At 48.6% G+C, this 16,695-nt stretch overlaps 1 protein-coding gene across 1 annotated transcript in view; it reads right to left on the reverse strand.

Annotated features, from left to right (window-relative positions):
• The window catches only part of LOC142588749 (uncharacterized), a 62,132-nt gene that overhangs the window by 7,890 nt on the left and 37,547 nt on the right, over positions 1-16,695 (reverse strand). The window contains exons 8-12 of the mRNA XM_075700568.1: positions 16,256-16,392; positions 14,053-14,381; positions 6,729-12,492; positions 5,829-6,019; positions 4,586-4,644 (exon numbers count right to left, since the gene is read on the reverse strand). Coding sequence (XP_075556683.1) covers positions 4,586-4,644; positions 5,829-6,019; positions 6,729-12,492; positions 14,053-14,381; positions 16,256-16,392 — 6,480 coding nt within the window. The remainder of the gene's footprint in view (positions 1-4,585; positions 4,645-5,828; positions 6,020-6,728; positions 12,493-14,052; positions 14,382-16,255; positions 16,393-16,695) is intronic.

Below are 16,695 nucleotides of genomic sequence, written 5' to 3' on the forward strand. Positions count from 1 at the left end.
GTTGACGGTCTATAAAATTTAATATTATTATTTTTTTTTTCGGCGACAGAGTACTACAGTGTGAACATTTAATCTTAAAACACTTATATTGTGATAGGAAAGCTGAAGCAGACTCCTTGCCTTCACCTCGGTTTCTCAGCTTACAACCGCCTGTCGCCACACTCTCAGAGCAACCCGCCGTGGTTGCTCAGTGGCTATGGTGTTGGGCTGCTGAGCACGAGGTCGCGGGATCGAATCCCGGCCACGGCGGCCGCATTTCGATGGGGGCGAAATGCGAAAACACCCGTGTGCTTAGATTTGGGTGCACGTTAAAGAACCCCAGGTGGTCAAAATTTCCGGAGTCCTCCACTACGGCGTGCCTCATAATCAGAAAGTGGTTTCGGCACGTAAAACCCCAAATATTATTATTATTACACTCTCAGAGCGTCCAACGAGTTGGACGGCGCCACGTTTACGCGCACGAAGTTTGCGCTTGCCTCGTGATGGCACCAGCTAAACTCCACAATCTTTTGAGCTGTTTAGCCCCCAATGCTTTATCAGCTCCGGAATCTGCAGCATAAAGCTTAACGTTTACAGAAAGCGTGCGCCACTAAGAGTGCTGAAGAAAAGGAAAATATTTATGTTAAGTGATCGTCGACCAATGGCGGTATGTCTTTATGCAAGAAATATAATAATCGAAATAACAACTGACGGTATTCCTTACGTTCAGGAAATCGGCACGATCAAATTAAAAAAAATATATATATATATATATATATATATATATATATATATATATATATATATATATATATATATATATATATATATTTGGAAAACACTGCAGCAGGTCCACGCAAGAAAAAGAAAGCAGAAAAAGAGACGAGAATCGCCTAACACTTGCGATATACCTTAACAACTGCCTAAGATACGGGCCTGGAAGATTCAGGGATAAGAGAAGACCGTCTTGAACCTCAGTGGAGGACGAGGAGTAAGCCTGAATGAAATGCAATCTAACTCGTAGGGGTCTACGAATATTAGAATCTTTTGAATAACCAATCGCGCACATCGTCCTATATTTTATGCGGTCTTCGAATTGAATAGTCGCTCGTCGTGAAATATCTTTCGAATAGTTTCTGGATAGCTCAAAACGCAAAGTGTGCCAAATTAAGCATAAAGGTGGAGCAATATTTTGCTAAATTTCATACCCGCGGGCATTGTATCGACGTCAAAGAGGAGAAATTGCGCAGTGTAACCGGCTACGTCACTCACAGCGTCGTATCTTTGCCGCTCTTACGTAAATCATTCACACTCTATGAACAGTTCTGTGCATGCAAAGAAACTACTTCTTTGTTCCTAATGCTCTATTTGCGTTTTCAATAAAGAACACTTCATAACACGCTATGTACTGACAGTAACTTGTTAACGTTATGAATTCTAGGATGTGAAACTCGCTTTATAATAATTGGGAAAACGGCTATTCATTATTCGAAAACTATTCGAAATGTATTCCCTATTCGATTCGCTTCTGACACTACTCGATTTGTATTCGATTCGGTCTCAAAAATTACTATTCGCACACCCCTAGACTAACGCAGCACTCGGTAATCTCACCCATAAGTGTCCTGTGGAAAACGGCAGACTAGATAACTCGTTCGCTCGAGAATCAAAATCTAAAATGAATTAGGGATTTAGGTCCCGAAACTACACAGTGCTTTAAAGGGAACGCCGTTTGGAAATCAACGTGGGAGAAGCCCACGCGCAGTTTGACTCAAGTCGCGGCGCCTTTACGACTTTGATCTGACGAGAGACGCGCGCAGCTCTTTCTGCATGCATATGCCACTGATCCCGAGACGACAAATTGGACCGAATGATACGACGACGATCTTGCCTGGTCGCATGGTGTGCGAAATACAACCACAATAACAACTTGCCATTTCTAAGAGGAACAATAAATGCAGTGTTGAAGTGCCGGGACACCTCAAACTGTACCTTTTGTTTGTATAAGGGCTGCTTCGAACCCCTCACAAAGGGGAAAAAGAAAGAACCTTAGGCCTTGTGCAGCAAAGTAAGTTGTAAATTTTAGCCGCTGCCTTGAGAATCTTTGCAACTCAGCTGAAAACAATGCTACAGTTCCTGGGCTGTAAGTTTGACCGCGGTGATCCGCAGCAGCCACTTGTCTGGTGCTCGCAACCATGGCGGGTGAAAATTCTAAGCCTCGTCTTTCACAGAAATATTTAAAACGCAAGAAGAAAATTTCTATTTTCGTGTACTGAGCTGAAAAACAAAAAAACAAAAACATGACCAATTTTCTGACGTCTGCTTTGATATAGTGGTTTTATTTCCTTTCAGAAGCCTCCTACTCATTCTTGCTTTCCTTGTATTCTTTCGCGCCATATTTTTTTCCCTGGTTACCTCTCTAATCGACGTTCCCGTGTCGTTTTTTTTTTCTTCTCGTGCAGTGGAAGCTACACGTGCATACGAAAATCAACAAACAGTAGCGTACACATGCTCGGACGATTTGTTTCGCCCACTCGGAACCGAGCCGGAACCAGCCCACAGCGTCGTGTGCTTCGTGATCAATGACTTTAGCACGCCGTTCGCGTAGCCGCCGCACCATCCCGGACCACGCGGAAACGTTACACCTCCGAGTGACCATCCACCCCCTCCCGTTTACCCTGGACACCGACCGACGACATTATGGAAGATTCATACGCACACTCGCATAAGAGCAGCCGGACAAGTTATGTAACCGGCGCGTTGGCGCGCATGAGGCGGAAATGTGCGCGCACAACTGAGAACGGCGATGTCCGCTTCCGCACTCGCCCTTGGCTCGGGAGTGCGCACGATCTCCGGGAGTTGCTAAGGCAAACACTGCGGGAGTGGCAGAGTTACGTTTACAAATCTGCGACTATGCAGGCGGCACACCTACGGGGGATGCGCACGCATGCATGTATGCTGCTTGTAGGCGGGCGTGAGTTCCTGCCCGGCGTCCACGTAATGCCCGCACCACTCTCTCTCTCTCTTTCCGAGTCGTAAGGTAAAGGCCGAAAAACAACAGACGAAGTGGGCGTTTGGACCCGCAGAGCTGGGGGGGAACTGCGATCTTTGGTAAGGGTAACGATCTTTGGTAACGCACGCACGCACGCACAAACACCGGACAACGACCGAGACCGCGTATACGTTTCGCGCGGAAACCTCAAACTTTGCCCCTTGACCCTCCTCTCGCGCGCTGGGAGAAGCCATCGAGACCTCGGCAATTTGGCGAACACGGCCGCGCTCCACACCGAATGCGAACGCCGTTCGCCGCGAAACATCGTTCCTTCTTAACGGCCCCGTGCCGGGGGACCTCGCGTCGCGCCTACGTAGCCGGGTCGGCCTGGTGTTGCGGTCACACATTTGTTTAGCCGGACGAGCGGCGGCGTTACAGGAGGCTCAACATCGTCGCCGCTATGCGGCGGGACTAGCTTCGAAGATTCTCTGGAAGGCTGTGTGGAAACCGCGGGGTCTTGCAATAAAGAGCCACCTGGTGCCCACGCATGAAGCGAACGAGCCTCATTCGTCTCTGCCGAGAGACGTTACCACCACCGCGTGACGACCTCGGCGTGCGGCCGTTACGGTGGGTGCATGGTACGACTGGAAATGACGAATGCGCAACATGTTTATCACCAACGTCGGCACGGTGTAGAAGTATACTGGAAAGCAAACTGCGACTTAGGCGACACATAGAAGCACTTAACTGCGCGTATTGACCTAAGTAAATCAACACGCACTCCTACGTGCAAGTTTCTTAAGCAATGAGCAGCCCGCACACAGATCTTGTTTGGATGTCCGCAGTGCGTGTGTGTAAAGCTACACTCTAGTAAAGCGCAGAAAGCGTGGCAGATCCTCAAGGACGCCATATTGCCGAGATAACCAATGAGAAAACTTACTACTTCTGCGCACGCGCTGAGCAGGTTGGAATTGAAACATTGTATGCAACTGCACCAACCTTCCCTCCTTCTTTGAGACATTTCGCGAGACTGTAGTGTCGTCCGAACAGTGCCGAAAGAATAGGGACCCGAATGTTTAACGGCTCACGTTTCCATATCGTGCAGAATATTGAAAGCACTTTCGGTAACAGCCGCTGTCAAAGCGGATTACTACCTTTGCTGAAGAACTAACAAATCAGCAGCACTAAAACATTACACGGAAGGATCAGTTTCAATTTAGTCGAGTAGAACTTGTTGCTGGGCGAGTTGGTTGTGATCTAAAGAATACATTGTTGCGCCAAAAAAGGAAAATAAATACTTGGGAAAGAAGAGTACGAAAAGACAGATTGAGCGCTGACAGCGCTCAATCTGTCTTTTCGTACTCTTCCTTCCCAAGTCTTTATTTTCCTTTTTTGGCGCAACAATGTATTCTTCAGTTTCAATTTGTTGATGGATAACTCCTAGTTTTGAAAGGTGCACTTAACTTATAATGAAGTACGTGATGCCTTGGAAATGCAATCACTTTTGTGCAAAGATAGCAGCCTGAGAGAAACCAACATACAACTCATGAATATAGAGATACGTAGACTTCCGTCAGAAAACTGCAGAGATTCTAAAGGTCTGAGAGAACTAACCTTCCTGTACTTCGGTGGTACCTTGCCATCGTTTGACGTTGAGAGGTCCCTCAGTTGTCCTGCAAAAGAAACAGAGAAAAAAAATAGAAATTGAGAAGGCACAATTATACGTATATGAGAGAACTCATTGTTTGTTTTATACTTATACTTAATTTTTTTTTGCTTTAATCTTATAAATTAATAGCTCTGCATCAAGAACAGATATAGAGGTTCTGTAAAAGGCATCCACTAGATCATTGAAAGCGGACAAATTTAATATGTCATTTTATGTCTTACGTGACTTCGTTGCGTTGTGTACAAGGGTTCCGCAAAAGCTGTATTTCCATCTTACCAAATTTTTTGACATTCATGTATAACATTTCAATTTTGTGCGCTTTGGATGTACTATTAGATGCAATTCAGGTAATTGCGATATCATTTTTGACTGCTGAGTTAGGGCGTTGTAAGCTTGATAGTTTAGTTTTCTGTAAAATTTCGAATTTTGCCACTTCTTAATAAAACATTTGTGACCTACATCGGAAATTCGAAACCAACAGACACTAGATTTAAAATTTTTCTTTTAAGTGCAACAAACCTCGCCAAATTTAGCGTAGTGGTTGCTGAGAAAAACGAATTCTCCTTTTACATGTATTTAGGTAGGAGCACCCGAGCTAAAGCTTCCTTTAAAAGCAAAGCTTAAGCGTCCTGAAAGTACTTAACTAGCTTAAGGCCAATATTGCAATTTACGAATTGTAGCGCCGGCGCGTTCGCAGATCGTATCCACTTGGAACGGATTCTGAGGATGACACCAGGTTCGAGATGTGTGCTGTCAAACGCGTGGTCAAAATGCACTGTTGCTCCACTTAACATTGTTTTAAAAAGAACACGCCGTTGTATGCACTGAAGCACAAAAGTAACTGGGATGCCAACCTATTTCTCCGCACACTTAGGAAATGATTATTTCCAAAGTGGTGTCATCTTCAGAATTCGTTCCAAGTAGAGGCGAATTGCGAACTCAACGGATGTGATTCGTAAATTGGAATATGGGCCGGAAAGCGATAAACTGAAAACCTAATTTCCGAAATTTTGTGAACAGTATAATATGCAATTTCATTTCTTGTGCATGTAACTTCAACCTGTACAAGTAATCTAGGTCAGGCTCGAATTGTGCTAACTGTCATAGTGGATTCAAAACAAAAGTTGTGCAGTCAAAGGTAATCTACATATGACACTATAAACAGAATTCGCGTAGCTCGGCCCTTACCATAGAGGTAACGCTCGTAATTGCGGAAGGTGTACGGTCCCGTGAAATCCCGCATGCCCGGAGCCAGGACAAGCTCCCGGAAGCGGTCCACAAGCCGCTTCACCAGAACGTTCTCGTGTGTCCGTCCGCTACGGATCTGGTGTCGTTTCAGCTCTTGCAGCTCGCTGAACAGTTGACGCTCCACCCGGTACCTGAGGAAGCAATAGCACAGTCACACTGTGGTCAGCCAAGAAGGCCGGCAGCTTTGCTGAATTTCAGCTCGAGACAATTTCTAGCCCCTCGTTGTTGTCGCGGCTCTGACTGACTCATGCGCATTTATTTGTAAACAGGAGCGCACGCTGTGTTCCCAGCGGTTAACACATAGAATTTGTGCAGGTGCAAAAACCAATAAATTCAGCTGTGTTTCAGAGTACGTTTGGGCACGTTGATCTGGTTCTGTAGATGAGCGCTGATTACAAATTACAAATCAATCCTGAGGCGCAAGAACTGAGTCTTGAATACTTCAGTTCAGTGCGAATGAACAGAGGAACAGCAAACCATTCCATAATAGCGTCTGTTAAGGTAAACTTCAATCTTGATGCGTGAGAACCAAGTAATCTAGCCGTCTCAATTGATGTTCACAAGGATGGAGCGGTGGGCTAGTTGGTAAAGCATCTTAAAGGGTTAACAGCGCACACGGACGGCGACAGAGGGAAGGACAACAGGACACAGCGCCCAAATGAACACTTGAGGCTCTGCCTGGCAGCCTGGCTAAGAGCACCAAATTCGCCAAGTGTGAGACGCACGCTACAGATATCACACGAAAAATACGCGAATTTACTGGCTACTGCGTGTTAACGAATGCTATCGCCTGCCGGTCTACATGTCTGGCCGAAAACTTGGCGTGCACCACGCACTTACTTTCTCAAGCTTTCCTGGACTGTCATGGTCAGGTCTTGCGGAACCTTCTTGACCTCCGCGACGGGTCGGAGCTCCGGCTGCCCGCGTCGCCTACGCTGTTCTTTTCCACTGTCCCCTCGGCCTTTCGCCTTCGTCTTGACTTTCTTTTGCGGACTTCCCCGTCGATCGGCCACTGAACGTCTCTTTTCGGAAGCAGCGTCTCCTAAGCCTGAGCCGTCTTCAGGCCCGCTTCCGTCGGTGTCGTCATCGCGTCCCGGCGATGCCTCGCCGTCTTCTCCGTCCCTCATCATGCGCCTCGAGTGCAGCAGTCGCCGCCGTTGCGACTCCAACTCGTGGGCCGCCGAGTCCGACAAGACGCCCTGGCGGTCGGTCGCCCTGTCCTCGTCCTCAGCAGACGATCCTCCGGAGACGTGCTTTTCGACATCGCTGAAGCCTGAGTCCTTGAGAGTGTTCGCCGTGTAGTCGGAGCTACGCACACTCGACTCCGGCGATCGGTCGTAATCTGACTGTGTTAAGCTGTGGCGCTTTGCGCCCAGCGGCTGCAGAGAGAGGCTTTTCTTCTCCCTGCTTTCGCAGACGCCAGTGGGAGTCTCGCCGTTTCTCGCTGAAATCTGTTGTCCTGTAGCGGCTGCTGCGGCCGTGTCCGGAGGAGTGCTTGCAGTCTTGACGATGGACGGCAACCTCTGGAGTTGGCGACCTTCGTCCACATTTCGAATGTCCAGACTGACGCCGTTCGTAACCGGCGACGCGAGCACTGCCGCGGCTGGCATTCGCTGGTCAGTGCCTGAAGGCAGCCTGATTTCGGGAAACAACAGCTCCTTGAGTCTGGTTTCGTCCAAATTTCCGTAACCCATTGTGTCCCACGACTTCGTCTTTCGCAGAGGTACCGGTTTCTTCAGCAGGATCACGTCTTTGAGTGGCTTTCTGCCGGCTGTAGTTGCATCGGCGTTTTCGATCGGACTACTTGCGGCGTCTCTAGTGGCTGCTGATTCTGAGAGCGCGATTCTTTCCAAAGGGCTTGTGCAACTGTCACTCAGAGCATGCTGGGCTTCTCTGTCTTCCGTTGACGTTCCCTTCGTTTGTCCCAATTGTATCAAAGGGCTTGTTCCGCTGTCGGTAATTGTCGGCTTCACCTGCACCCCGGCAGAATCACTCGCTGTAGCAGTTCGCACTTCACCGATCGGACTTGTGCCAGCTTCAACCAGAGTTCGTATAGCAGTGATATCTGTCATCGGTGTCTTCGTGGTTTCTTCTAGCGACGAGGACCTCACAGCTATGTCTACTTCTGTGGAACCGCTGCTGCTACGGGACAAGCGAGAGTATTCGAAAGCAATAGGGCTACACGCTGCGTCAGCGAATTCAGCCCTGACCCCCTTTTCATCTTCGGGTGAAGTGCCAAGACAGATATCAAATGTTACGGGTTTGGTGGTAGCGGCCGTGGGCAGACCTTCACCAAAGGGTCCAGTCGACTCAGGAAAAGGGCTGCTAGAAGTGTCCGTCGTATAAACCTTCTGAGGGCTACTAGCATGCTCAACGCCAACTGCCTGAGCGAATGGACTGACTCCAGCGCTCACTACAGAAACTGTCTCTTGTGGGCTTGTAGCTTTGTCGAGCGCCCCATCAGTTGCCCTTATAGGGCTAACTGCAACGCTTGTCAGTCCTCGTTCATCAGCGGGTGCGATAAGGCCGAAATCCGGTGGGCTGCAGGAGGCGTCTCTGGTCTCCCTTGCCGCGTCAGCAGCAATTGGACTACACTCTTCATCTCTCATCAATTGTAGGTTTACGGGAGATGTCGCTGTTTCCTGTTTCTCAGCGGCTGCTGATTCTACGCCGAGAAACATGGGAGTACACGACGCGTCCGCAGTCTGGTCATCCGGTGGTCCTGTCCATGTCTCCTTGTCACAAACTTCTACTATCATGGGACTGATCAACTCGTCCTGCCGGAACAGGGCGATTACAGGACTTGAAGTGCTGTCCTTTTGTTCGACAGCGATGTCCAACGGACTGCTCTGTGCGTCCACTGTAAAGTCAGCTGGGCTAGAAGCCGCGTCTGCCTTTTCAGCTTGAGCACCTTCTGTGACAGGGCTGCACGTAGCGTCCTTCACCTCTCGTACGCCATCGGAAAGTTCAAGTATTGGGCTACAGGCAGTGTCCGTTTTCTCACGATCCTTTGCAGCGTCGGTGGCAACTGGGCTGCACGTAGCGTCTTGCATGGTTTGGTCGACGGACTCCGAAGGGCTGCACGACGCATCTACTTTCTTCATAGCGGGACTGCACGCGACACTATTGGTCTCCTCTGCAACAGGGCTGCAAGCTGCTTCTGCTGTGTACTCTTCTTCAGGGCTGACAGCCTTTTCGGCTACTTCGATCGAAGACTGCCTAGTACCACAGGCGGTGTCTACTAAACCGATGTCGTCAGGTCCGCACGCTGTCTCTACAGTAATGGGCCCTGAAACTGGGCTGGTTGCAGAGTCTCGCATCGGCGTGATCTTTTGGTTAGGACTCGTGCTGGCTGAAGCCAGCTGTTTTACGTGAGTGTACAGGTCACTAACTGCCTCGGCTACTACTGGCGGGATATGCGACTTCTCTGATTGGGGCTCGTGTTCATCACTCGTACCCTGGCGACTCTCTTTAGTTTCGGAACTTTCCCTTGAATCCGCGCCTTCTGAAAGGGCGGGTTCTACCCTTCGCTCCGGTTGTTTTTGAGATGCATGTTGCTCTTGACTGCCGGGAGATGTACGCTGAACACGACTGTACAGGTCTATAACCGCTTCGGCAACTGTACTGGAAACCTTGCTTTTTTCTATTGTCTTGTCCTGTTCTATCGAAGCATCTTTCTCAACCTTTTCTGCTTCGGCTACTACTGGCGGGATGTGCGGCTTCTTCAATTCAGACGCGTGTTCACCACTTGTACTCACTTGTACTTTAGCTGCAGAACTTTCTTTTGAATCCGCATCTTCTTCCCGATCGTATTCTGCCCTTGGCGCTGACTGTTTCTCAGACGCAAGTTGCTCTTGACTGCTGGGAGATCTATGCGGAACAAGGCCGTGCAGGTCTATAACGGCTTCGGCAACTGCGCTGGAAACATTGCTTTTTTCTGTTGTCTTGTCCTGTTCGATCGAAGCATCCTCCTCAACCTTTTCTGTCCCGGCAACGTCTGCAGTGGAATCTGCTGGCTCACCCTCTGCAACGGTGATTTCGCATGCGTGTTCTACAATTTCCTCCTTGCTGATTTCTCTAAGCGTTTCTTCAGAGGTGACCTCTTCCTTTAAGTGGACATTTGATGTTTCTTTTGTGACGCTCAATGTTTCTTGAGAGGACTCGAAACGTTCTCGTGCTGCCTCCAGCTCTACACTAGAGCTAATAGAACCATCCGTACTTCCCCGTTTATCCCATTTATCATCGCGAACCACAGGGTCTCCACTGTTTGCCTCTTTCTTACCTTTGGCCTTGTCACCGCTTTCACCGGTGTCGTCATGTTTGTCGGTCGTTTTATGCTTGACTTTACGTTTTTGACGTTGGTCTCTCTTGGAAGGTGTTTTAGCTGTTACGTCATCCTTGGAAGTCGTAGCCTTACCAGGAGCCTTTGTCTCTAAGATTTCGACGATGTCAAGTTCCGTAGCATGCTTCTCAATTATCTCCTCCTCACAGACTTCAGTTGAAATTATTTCTTCTTCCGAGGGGCCACTATCTTCAACATGACGCTCTTTAGATGACCTGTCCGGCGTTGTTCTTACTTTCTTCTTGCTAGATATCACTTTCTCACTGATTTTTTTACCTTCGGACTCAAGGTCAGTTTTGACTTCGGTCTTCTTTGACTGCGCTTTCTTAGTTCCCAGCTTCTTCTCCAAAACTGTTCGCTTTGTGAACGAATTATCACTCCGTTCAATTCGTTCACTCGTGCTTTCCGCAAGAGACTCACTGGACGACGCTTCCTGCACGACCCTCTCCTCGATCTTAGCGCGGTGTCTTTTGATTTTACTAGACAAGATGCCCTCGGAAACCTCAATCCGAGCACCCCCGTCTTGTCCTGCTGCATCGGTAGCGGCTTTCTCACTCGCTTGGCTATCGAATTCGTCTCCAAGATCTGTGTCCCTCTGACGAGATGAGCCCTTTTTTGCTCCTCTAACCTTTTCCTCTTCTCGAAGTTGCTTTGGGGACCTGTCTTTTCCTTTAGCTTCGTAGGTGCTCTTGCGTTCCGCTAGATGTCTGGCCTGCTGGTCCTTTTCTGGAGGGCGTGGTTTTTCAATTGCCCTTTCCCTCGAAGCCCTTTCTTCCTTTAATGTCTCTTCTGTGGCACCCTCTTCATGTCTCGCGAGGACTCTATCGCTGCGATGTTCTAAAGCGCTATCAGACATGCTAGTCTCGCTGAAGAACTCTGCCATGGTCGCGTGGCTTTCGATTTCCTCGTACTCCCGGTGCATTTTGGTACCAGTAGCACTCTCTAGTCGCTCATCTGCGTTAAGTTCTTTGCCACCCTTAAGGTCCCGGCTTGCAGTTTCTCGTGCAGTCCTGGCCTCGGGCATTACGTGTTTCGATTCCTTCTTTTCACCGTCGTCTCCGGCACTGTCTGACCCTTCGGCCGACGATGAAGGCTCTTCATTACTTTCTGAATGTCTTCCGTTAGAGCCCTTAGCAGACCTACGACTATCTTTCTTAGCGGATGCGCTGTCCTTTGGCTGCGCTTTCGCGCTGTGTTTCCGGGGTACTGATGCATCAGTGCGCTTCACTTTCCTCTGTTTTGAAGTGTCGCTTGATGCGCTCTGGTCTTGATCTGAAGTACCCTTAACAGCAGCTACGGAGTCCCCCCCACTTTTACCAGCCCGTCGCGACATCTTCTCCTGTTTCTGTTTCCTCGTTTCCACTTCATCCGCCTCTCGCCGACGCTGCTGGCCTCCGGAGGGTTCTCTGGACAAACTTCGAACAGTTCCCTTGGTTCTGGAAGCTTTATCTTTCTTTGTAGCCTTTGCAGGCTCGCTTTCAGAGCTGCTACGTCCTGATGAGGAACTTCTACGTTTGGGGCTTTGTCTAACATGCTTCACAGTCTGCTTCACTTTTTCTTGGAAGCGTGCCACCTTGTTCTCCTTTTTCCGTCTTTCATCGATCATTGATTCCGTTGCTTCAGATTCTTCACGAATCCTTGTGTCGCTTAATGTAAGTGTTTCACTTGGCTCTTTCAAACGTCTTCGAGAAGTCTGATCAGCTTGTTTCCTGCTCCTGCGCGCTGACAGAAGGCCTAGAAACCGTTCGGCCGCCCTGATGACTGCAGGGGACTTCAATGGCTGCCGCGACGTCCTCTCAGGTACGTCTCCAAGCGTGCGGGCGGCCGCCGCCTCTCTAGTCATCAACCTTGTCCTGGCGTCGTCTTCGGAAGATACTCGACCGGTCTCGCTACTCTTTTGCTCGCTGAAAGTGACGGATGTGAAACCCTCGGGCGTCGTCTCGACGTTGTCGCGCATTTCACCAGTAACCCTGACCTCGTCGCCCTCATCACCTGAAGGCCTGCGCGTTATCCTCTTCACAACGTGTCCCTCTGGGCCGTCCTGCTTCTTGACGATGACCTCTTCGACGACCCGATGTGTCGTGGACGAATCGAGCATGGTGTGCCTTTTCTTCGATTCTTTGAGCTCCGCATGCTGCTCCCGAGAACCAGTTTTTTGTCGAGAGCTTTCCCGCATTCCCGTACTCTTTTCTTCGCCTGATGAGGAGTACTCCTCTGTTCCCTCGCTGCCTTCTGCAAAGCCATCAGCTTTCCCCTTGGAAGCTGCGAAAAAGAAGCCACAGGGCCACAGGTTTGAAGTCACAAGACTGAATGTTGTTTTTAACAAGAAACTCCATTTCACTCTCAGTGAGACAAACGAGCTTATCGGTTTCGCCAAAGGAATTTCTGAACATAAAAAAAAAAACATTTGCAGTGCGGTCTTTCTAGCTCCGACTTAAGTGCCTGCTGCTGAATGTGGAGTTCATGGACACCAGTCTGACGTGTGTGTGCCACATACGGTAAACACCATAAGAAATGGAGGCGCTCGTATGGCGGCCTGCGTCTAGAAGTGAATGTAAAGATAATGCCTCTATTCCTATGATATGGAAGCGAAACGAAATACCAACATGTACTTACAAGCTTGCGGCGCATCACATTACCAAGAGTTTGCTTAACTGGCCTGCAGTGTTCCAACAATAATTTTTAGCGCTACACTGCTGCCATACGTTCACAGAAACTGTCTGCTTTCCTGAAATTTAGGGGCGTTAACCCGTGACCACTGGTGACGGACGACAAGACTTACTGGTGTAAGGTTAGGTGATGCGCGCGCTATTTTCCAAGCTAATAGCAGTAGGAGAATCAATACCGGCTATATAATTACATAACCAGAATACATGTCACTTGCGTTTAGAAGATCCACAATTTTGATAACGGGTGAAGGCGTGACGCAAGTGAGATGAAGTGAAGAACAAGAGAGATCGTTGTTTGTGAAGTGTATGCTGGTCGTTGCGACTACAATGTGTGCAACCGGACCACACAGGCAAATTACTGCTGAAAGTGACAGCAGTTGTTTGGGCCATACCGGAGGGGTCGACAACTTAATATCAACTTTCCTCGATTCGTATTCCACTGACCGTATTTTCTTTAATTCGTACTTTGACGTTGTTCACAACAGCGGGCACAACGCTATAGGTATGCAAGATAGTGACCTTATAGTAAGTACGGAGATTGTGTGAAGCGTAGCGATAGCTATCGCCGGCGGACATCCCATCTTTTTCGAATGCTTATGTTTTGCACAGTGCATGATAGATCACCCGGTACATGCGACTTCATAGGGCATGCGTGGCAACCAACCCTCAAGCGTTCGCTGCCATGGTTGTGGGGTTAACAAATGTCAGCAACGCGTAAAGTTACGGAGATTTTTTTATTAAATGTGAGGGTTTACGTGCGAAAAGAACGCCCTTGCTATGGGGTACACTGGGGGAGCGTGTCTCAATTAATTTTTGGCACCTAGGGTTCACAACGCGTCCAGATAAATCTAAGTAGGCGAACACTTTTGCATTTGGCCCCCACCGGGACATGCGTCAAACCCACCACCTCGAGATCCACAGCGCCGCGCTATAGCCACTAGGCCACCGCGTCTAGTGGTCCCATAACTTTACATCGCTAAACTACGTAGTGGTTTCTCCACTAGGTGCGATACACTGGTGCAAACCTTTCTGCATTAAGCGTGCCACGTTGGACACAGACGGCGACGACGACGACGACGACGACTCTGGACAGACCTGATCGAATAAGAAACACACAAGAGAGCGTTATATCAAGAAGGCAAAAGAAACCCACCTCCAGCCCGTTTCCGCTTGGGTTGGTGCACTCTCGCGCCTCCGGAAGTCCTCACGTACACGTTGGTGATTATGGCCTGCTTAAGCGTGCGGCCGCTTTCGATGAAGGTACCCTGTTTCGTCACGGCCTCTTCCGCGTCGCCTGGCTGCCGGGACGCCCGATACTCACGCGACTCGAAGTAACCGGAGTCCGTCTGCACCGACGACTCGAGCGTCTGCACGTGCTTGGCGTCGAGCAATTGCAGATCTTCGGGCGCCAGTCCCGAGACCGCCGGTGGTGCCTCGGAGTCGCAAAGCTGGTCGGTCTTGTGCAGCTTGTTGATGCTGAAGCTGCGCGACGCAGAAAACGGTGCAAGGAAGGCACTCAAAACGACGCATCTACGAGCCTGAGTATGGATGCCTTTCACAAAACCGTGCTCATGTGAACTAGTGGTTGATAAGAAGCGAGATAAAGAGGACCTGTTTCTTTAAAAAATGCTTCATTAATTTCCAGGACAGGTTGGCACTATCATGAGGCACTGGCTATCCCTCGCCACGTATATCTAAGATGGAAAGTACACAATGAAAAACACTGAAGATAGCCTAAGAGAACGAACACAGACGCAAAGTTCGACATGCCAGTAAAATGAAAGTACAGTTAGGAGCTGTGGACATGGATGGTTCCAAAGAACAGCAGCAAGAGAGTACTCAAACGCGCCAGTAGGCGCGCTCACATTTGTACGCAGTTTCGCGGACAAGGACACCAGCACAAGTATGCGCAGATGCCTACCTATGTATAAATTATTTACCTGCTTATATCAAATGTAAACAGGCATGATACATTGTAATGTGTTGTGTTTACGCATATTTGTAACATGAGGCTCAGAATTCGCTATCTGGGGCAAACGTAAGATGTTGCGCTTCTCCAATAAGATTTTGAAGTGTCAGGCGCCCGTTTTCGTAACACCGTTGTTAGCTGCGGGCCAGGTACTCTTTTATATGGTGAATTGCCGATGATGTAATATATTGCACAGCACTAAATTATACCTCATGTCATGACATTGCAGTGTCATGTCCTATGTACTTGGGAAGTGCTTGGTTAAACATCCTCGTCCTCGTAGTCGCGAGTGCACTGCGGATTAGCAACATATTGTGCCCTACACAAAAGGTGCCACTTATGTGAAGTACCAAGCCATAGACAGTGTATTAAAGTTATAATGCCTGTTCTCACTAAGATTTGGTTGGTATGGTATACAATGAAAGGTAAATAAAGAATAGTTCAGAACATTTTGACTGCTGATAAAATTCGATGTTCGTGCTAACTCACCAGGGGACGTTTCTCAACAGCAGGCGCACTTTATTAGATCAATGAGGGGGATCAAACGTTTCGTCATTTTTATGCGTCTATCTTACTGCGGCATCGGCTACACTGTTTCCTGAGATGAGCAGTCTTCAGGCCTCCTTTGAAACTCTATAATGTGATTTGCTGCTCGTGTCGTCTCTGTGCCCTGTGGTATAATAGCTGGTTACCTGCGAATGATGTAAGAGCGCTTAAAGTCGCGGAGTTCTCACTAAATTCTAATGGCAACTTTCTCGTCAATGTTTGTTTCTTCCAGTATACTACAGAAGTAGGTGGGGCGCGAAAATTATTCCGTTAAAACAAGTTCTTTGGTGAATTGGGGGTACTTAAAAGACTAATGTGTGAACAACATTATGCAAATTAAAGAGCAAAAGAAAGAAAGGGGGGACGGGACAGTAGAGTTCTGCCATCTTGCAGAAGCGTAACACAATTTCCAGCGAAGCTGCTTCTTTCGAGCAAGAGCAATAAGAATCTAATTTTGCCTGTAATTAAATCCCACACTTTGAAAGCATGCCCGGATGTGTCTGGTCCCTCGGAAATCTTGCCACATATAGCTATAACACTTTCTTGCACTTGTTAAGGAATTATTTGCGAAGGTAGTATGGTTCCTCCACTCACGTTTAACTTGGCGAGAACATTGATTATTATGCCATAACCGTGCAGATATCTGTTCCCGAAACTTTGTTAAATCGGGCAAGAGGTAGACAGCACTTCATTGCCTAGAGGTATGAATTCCATGAGGCTCTTTAAATATGTGTTGGAGAGTCGATACTATTTGGGTAAATGAAGCATTCTGCAGAATTGGGCTTCCTGAAACTGGAGATTTGAACGCATATAGTCCGGTTACGCCAATGAACACACGCACCTGTGCTCCAGCCACCGGTCGATATCGTGCCTGTCGGTCATCTTGCAGAAGGGCAAGGCGCCGTGCAGGCGCAAGTACTTGGCACAGCCGCGGTTGCCTCGCTGGAGTGACGCGTCCAGCGGCGTCAACAGCTGACCCTGGTTCACAGAGGGTTGGAACACAGAAGGGAGGCAAACGCGATGTCAAACAAGCGGCGTATCACCCGCGGCCACGAACATGAAACCGTATGCCTGCGACACCAGTGTCCCTCCTCTAAAGACACTCCGGAATTCCTTGTAACATCTCTGTAAATGAGTCGGGTTTAATAAACCTTGTTGTTGATGGTAATTAAGTTGTGCGTAAAACGCTCGCCCACATTGCGTCGCATACGATGGCCGTGTAACTGCTAAAAATTATGCAGATCCAACTCGTACGTTTGAAACCGTTCCGAAGCAAAGGGT

This window comes from Dermacentor variabilis, chromosome 7, assembly GCF_050947875.1.
Source record: "Dermacentor variabilis isolate Ectoservices chromosome 7, ASM5094787v1, whole genome shotgun sequence".
Classification (NCBI taxonomy): Eukaryota; Metazoa; Arthropoda; class Arachnida; order Ixodida; family Ixodidae; genus Dermacentor; species Dermacentor variabilis.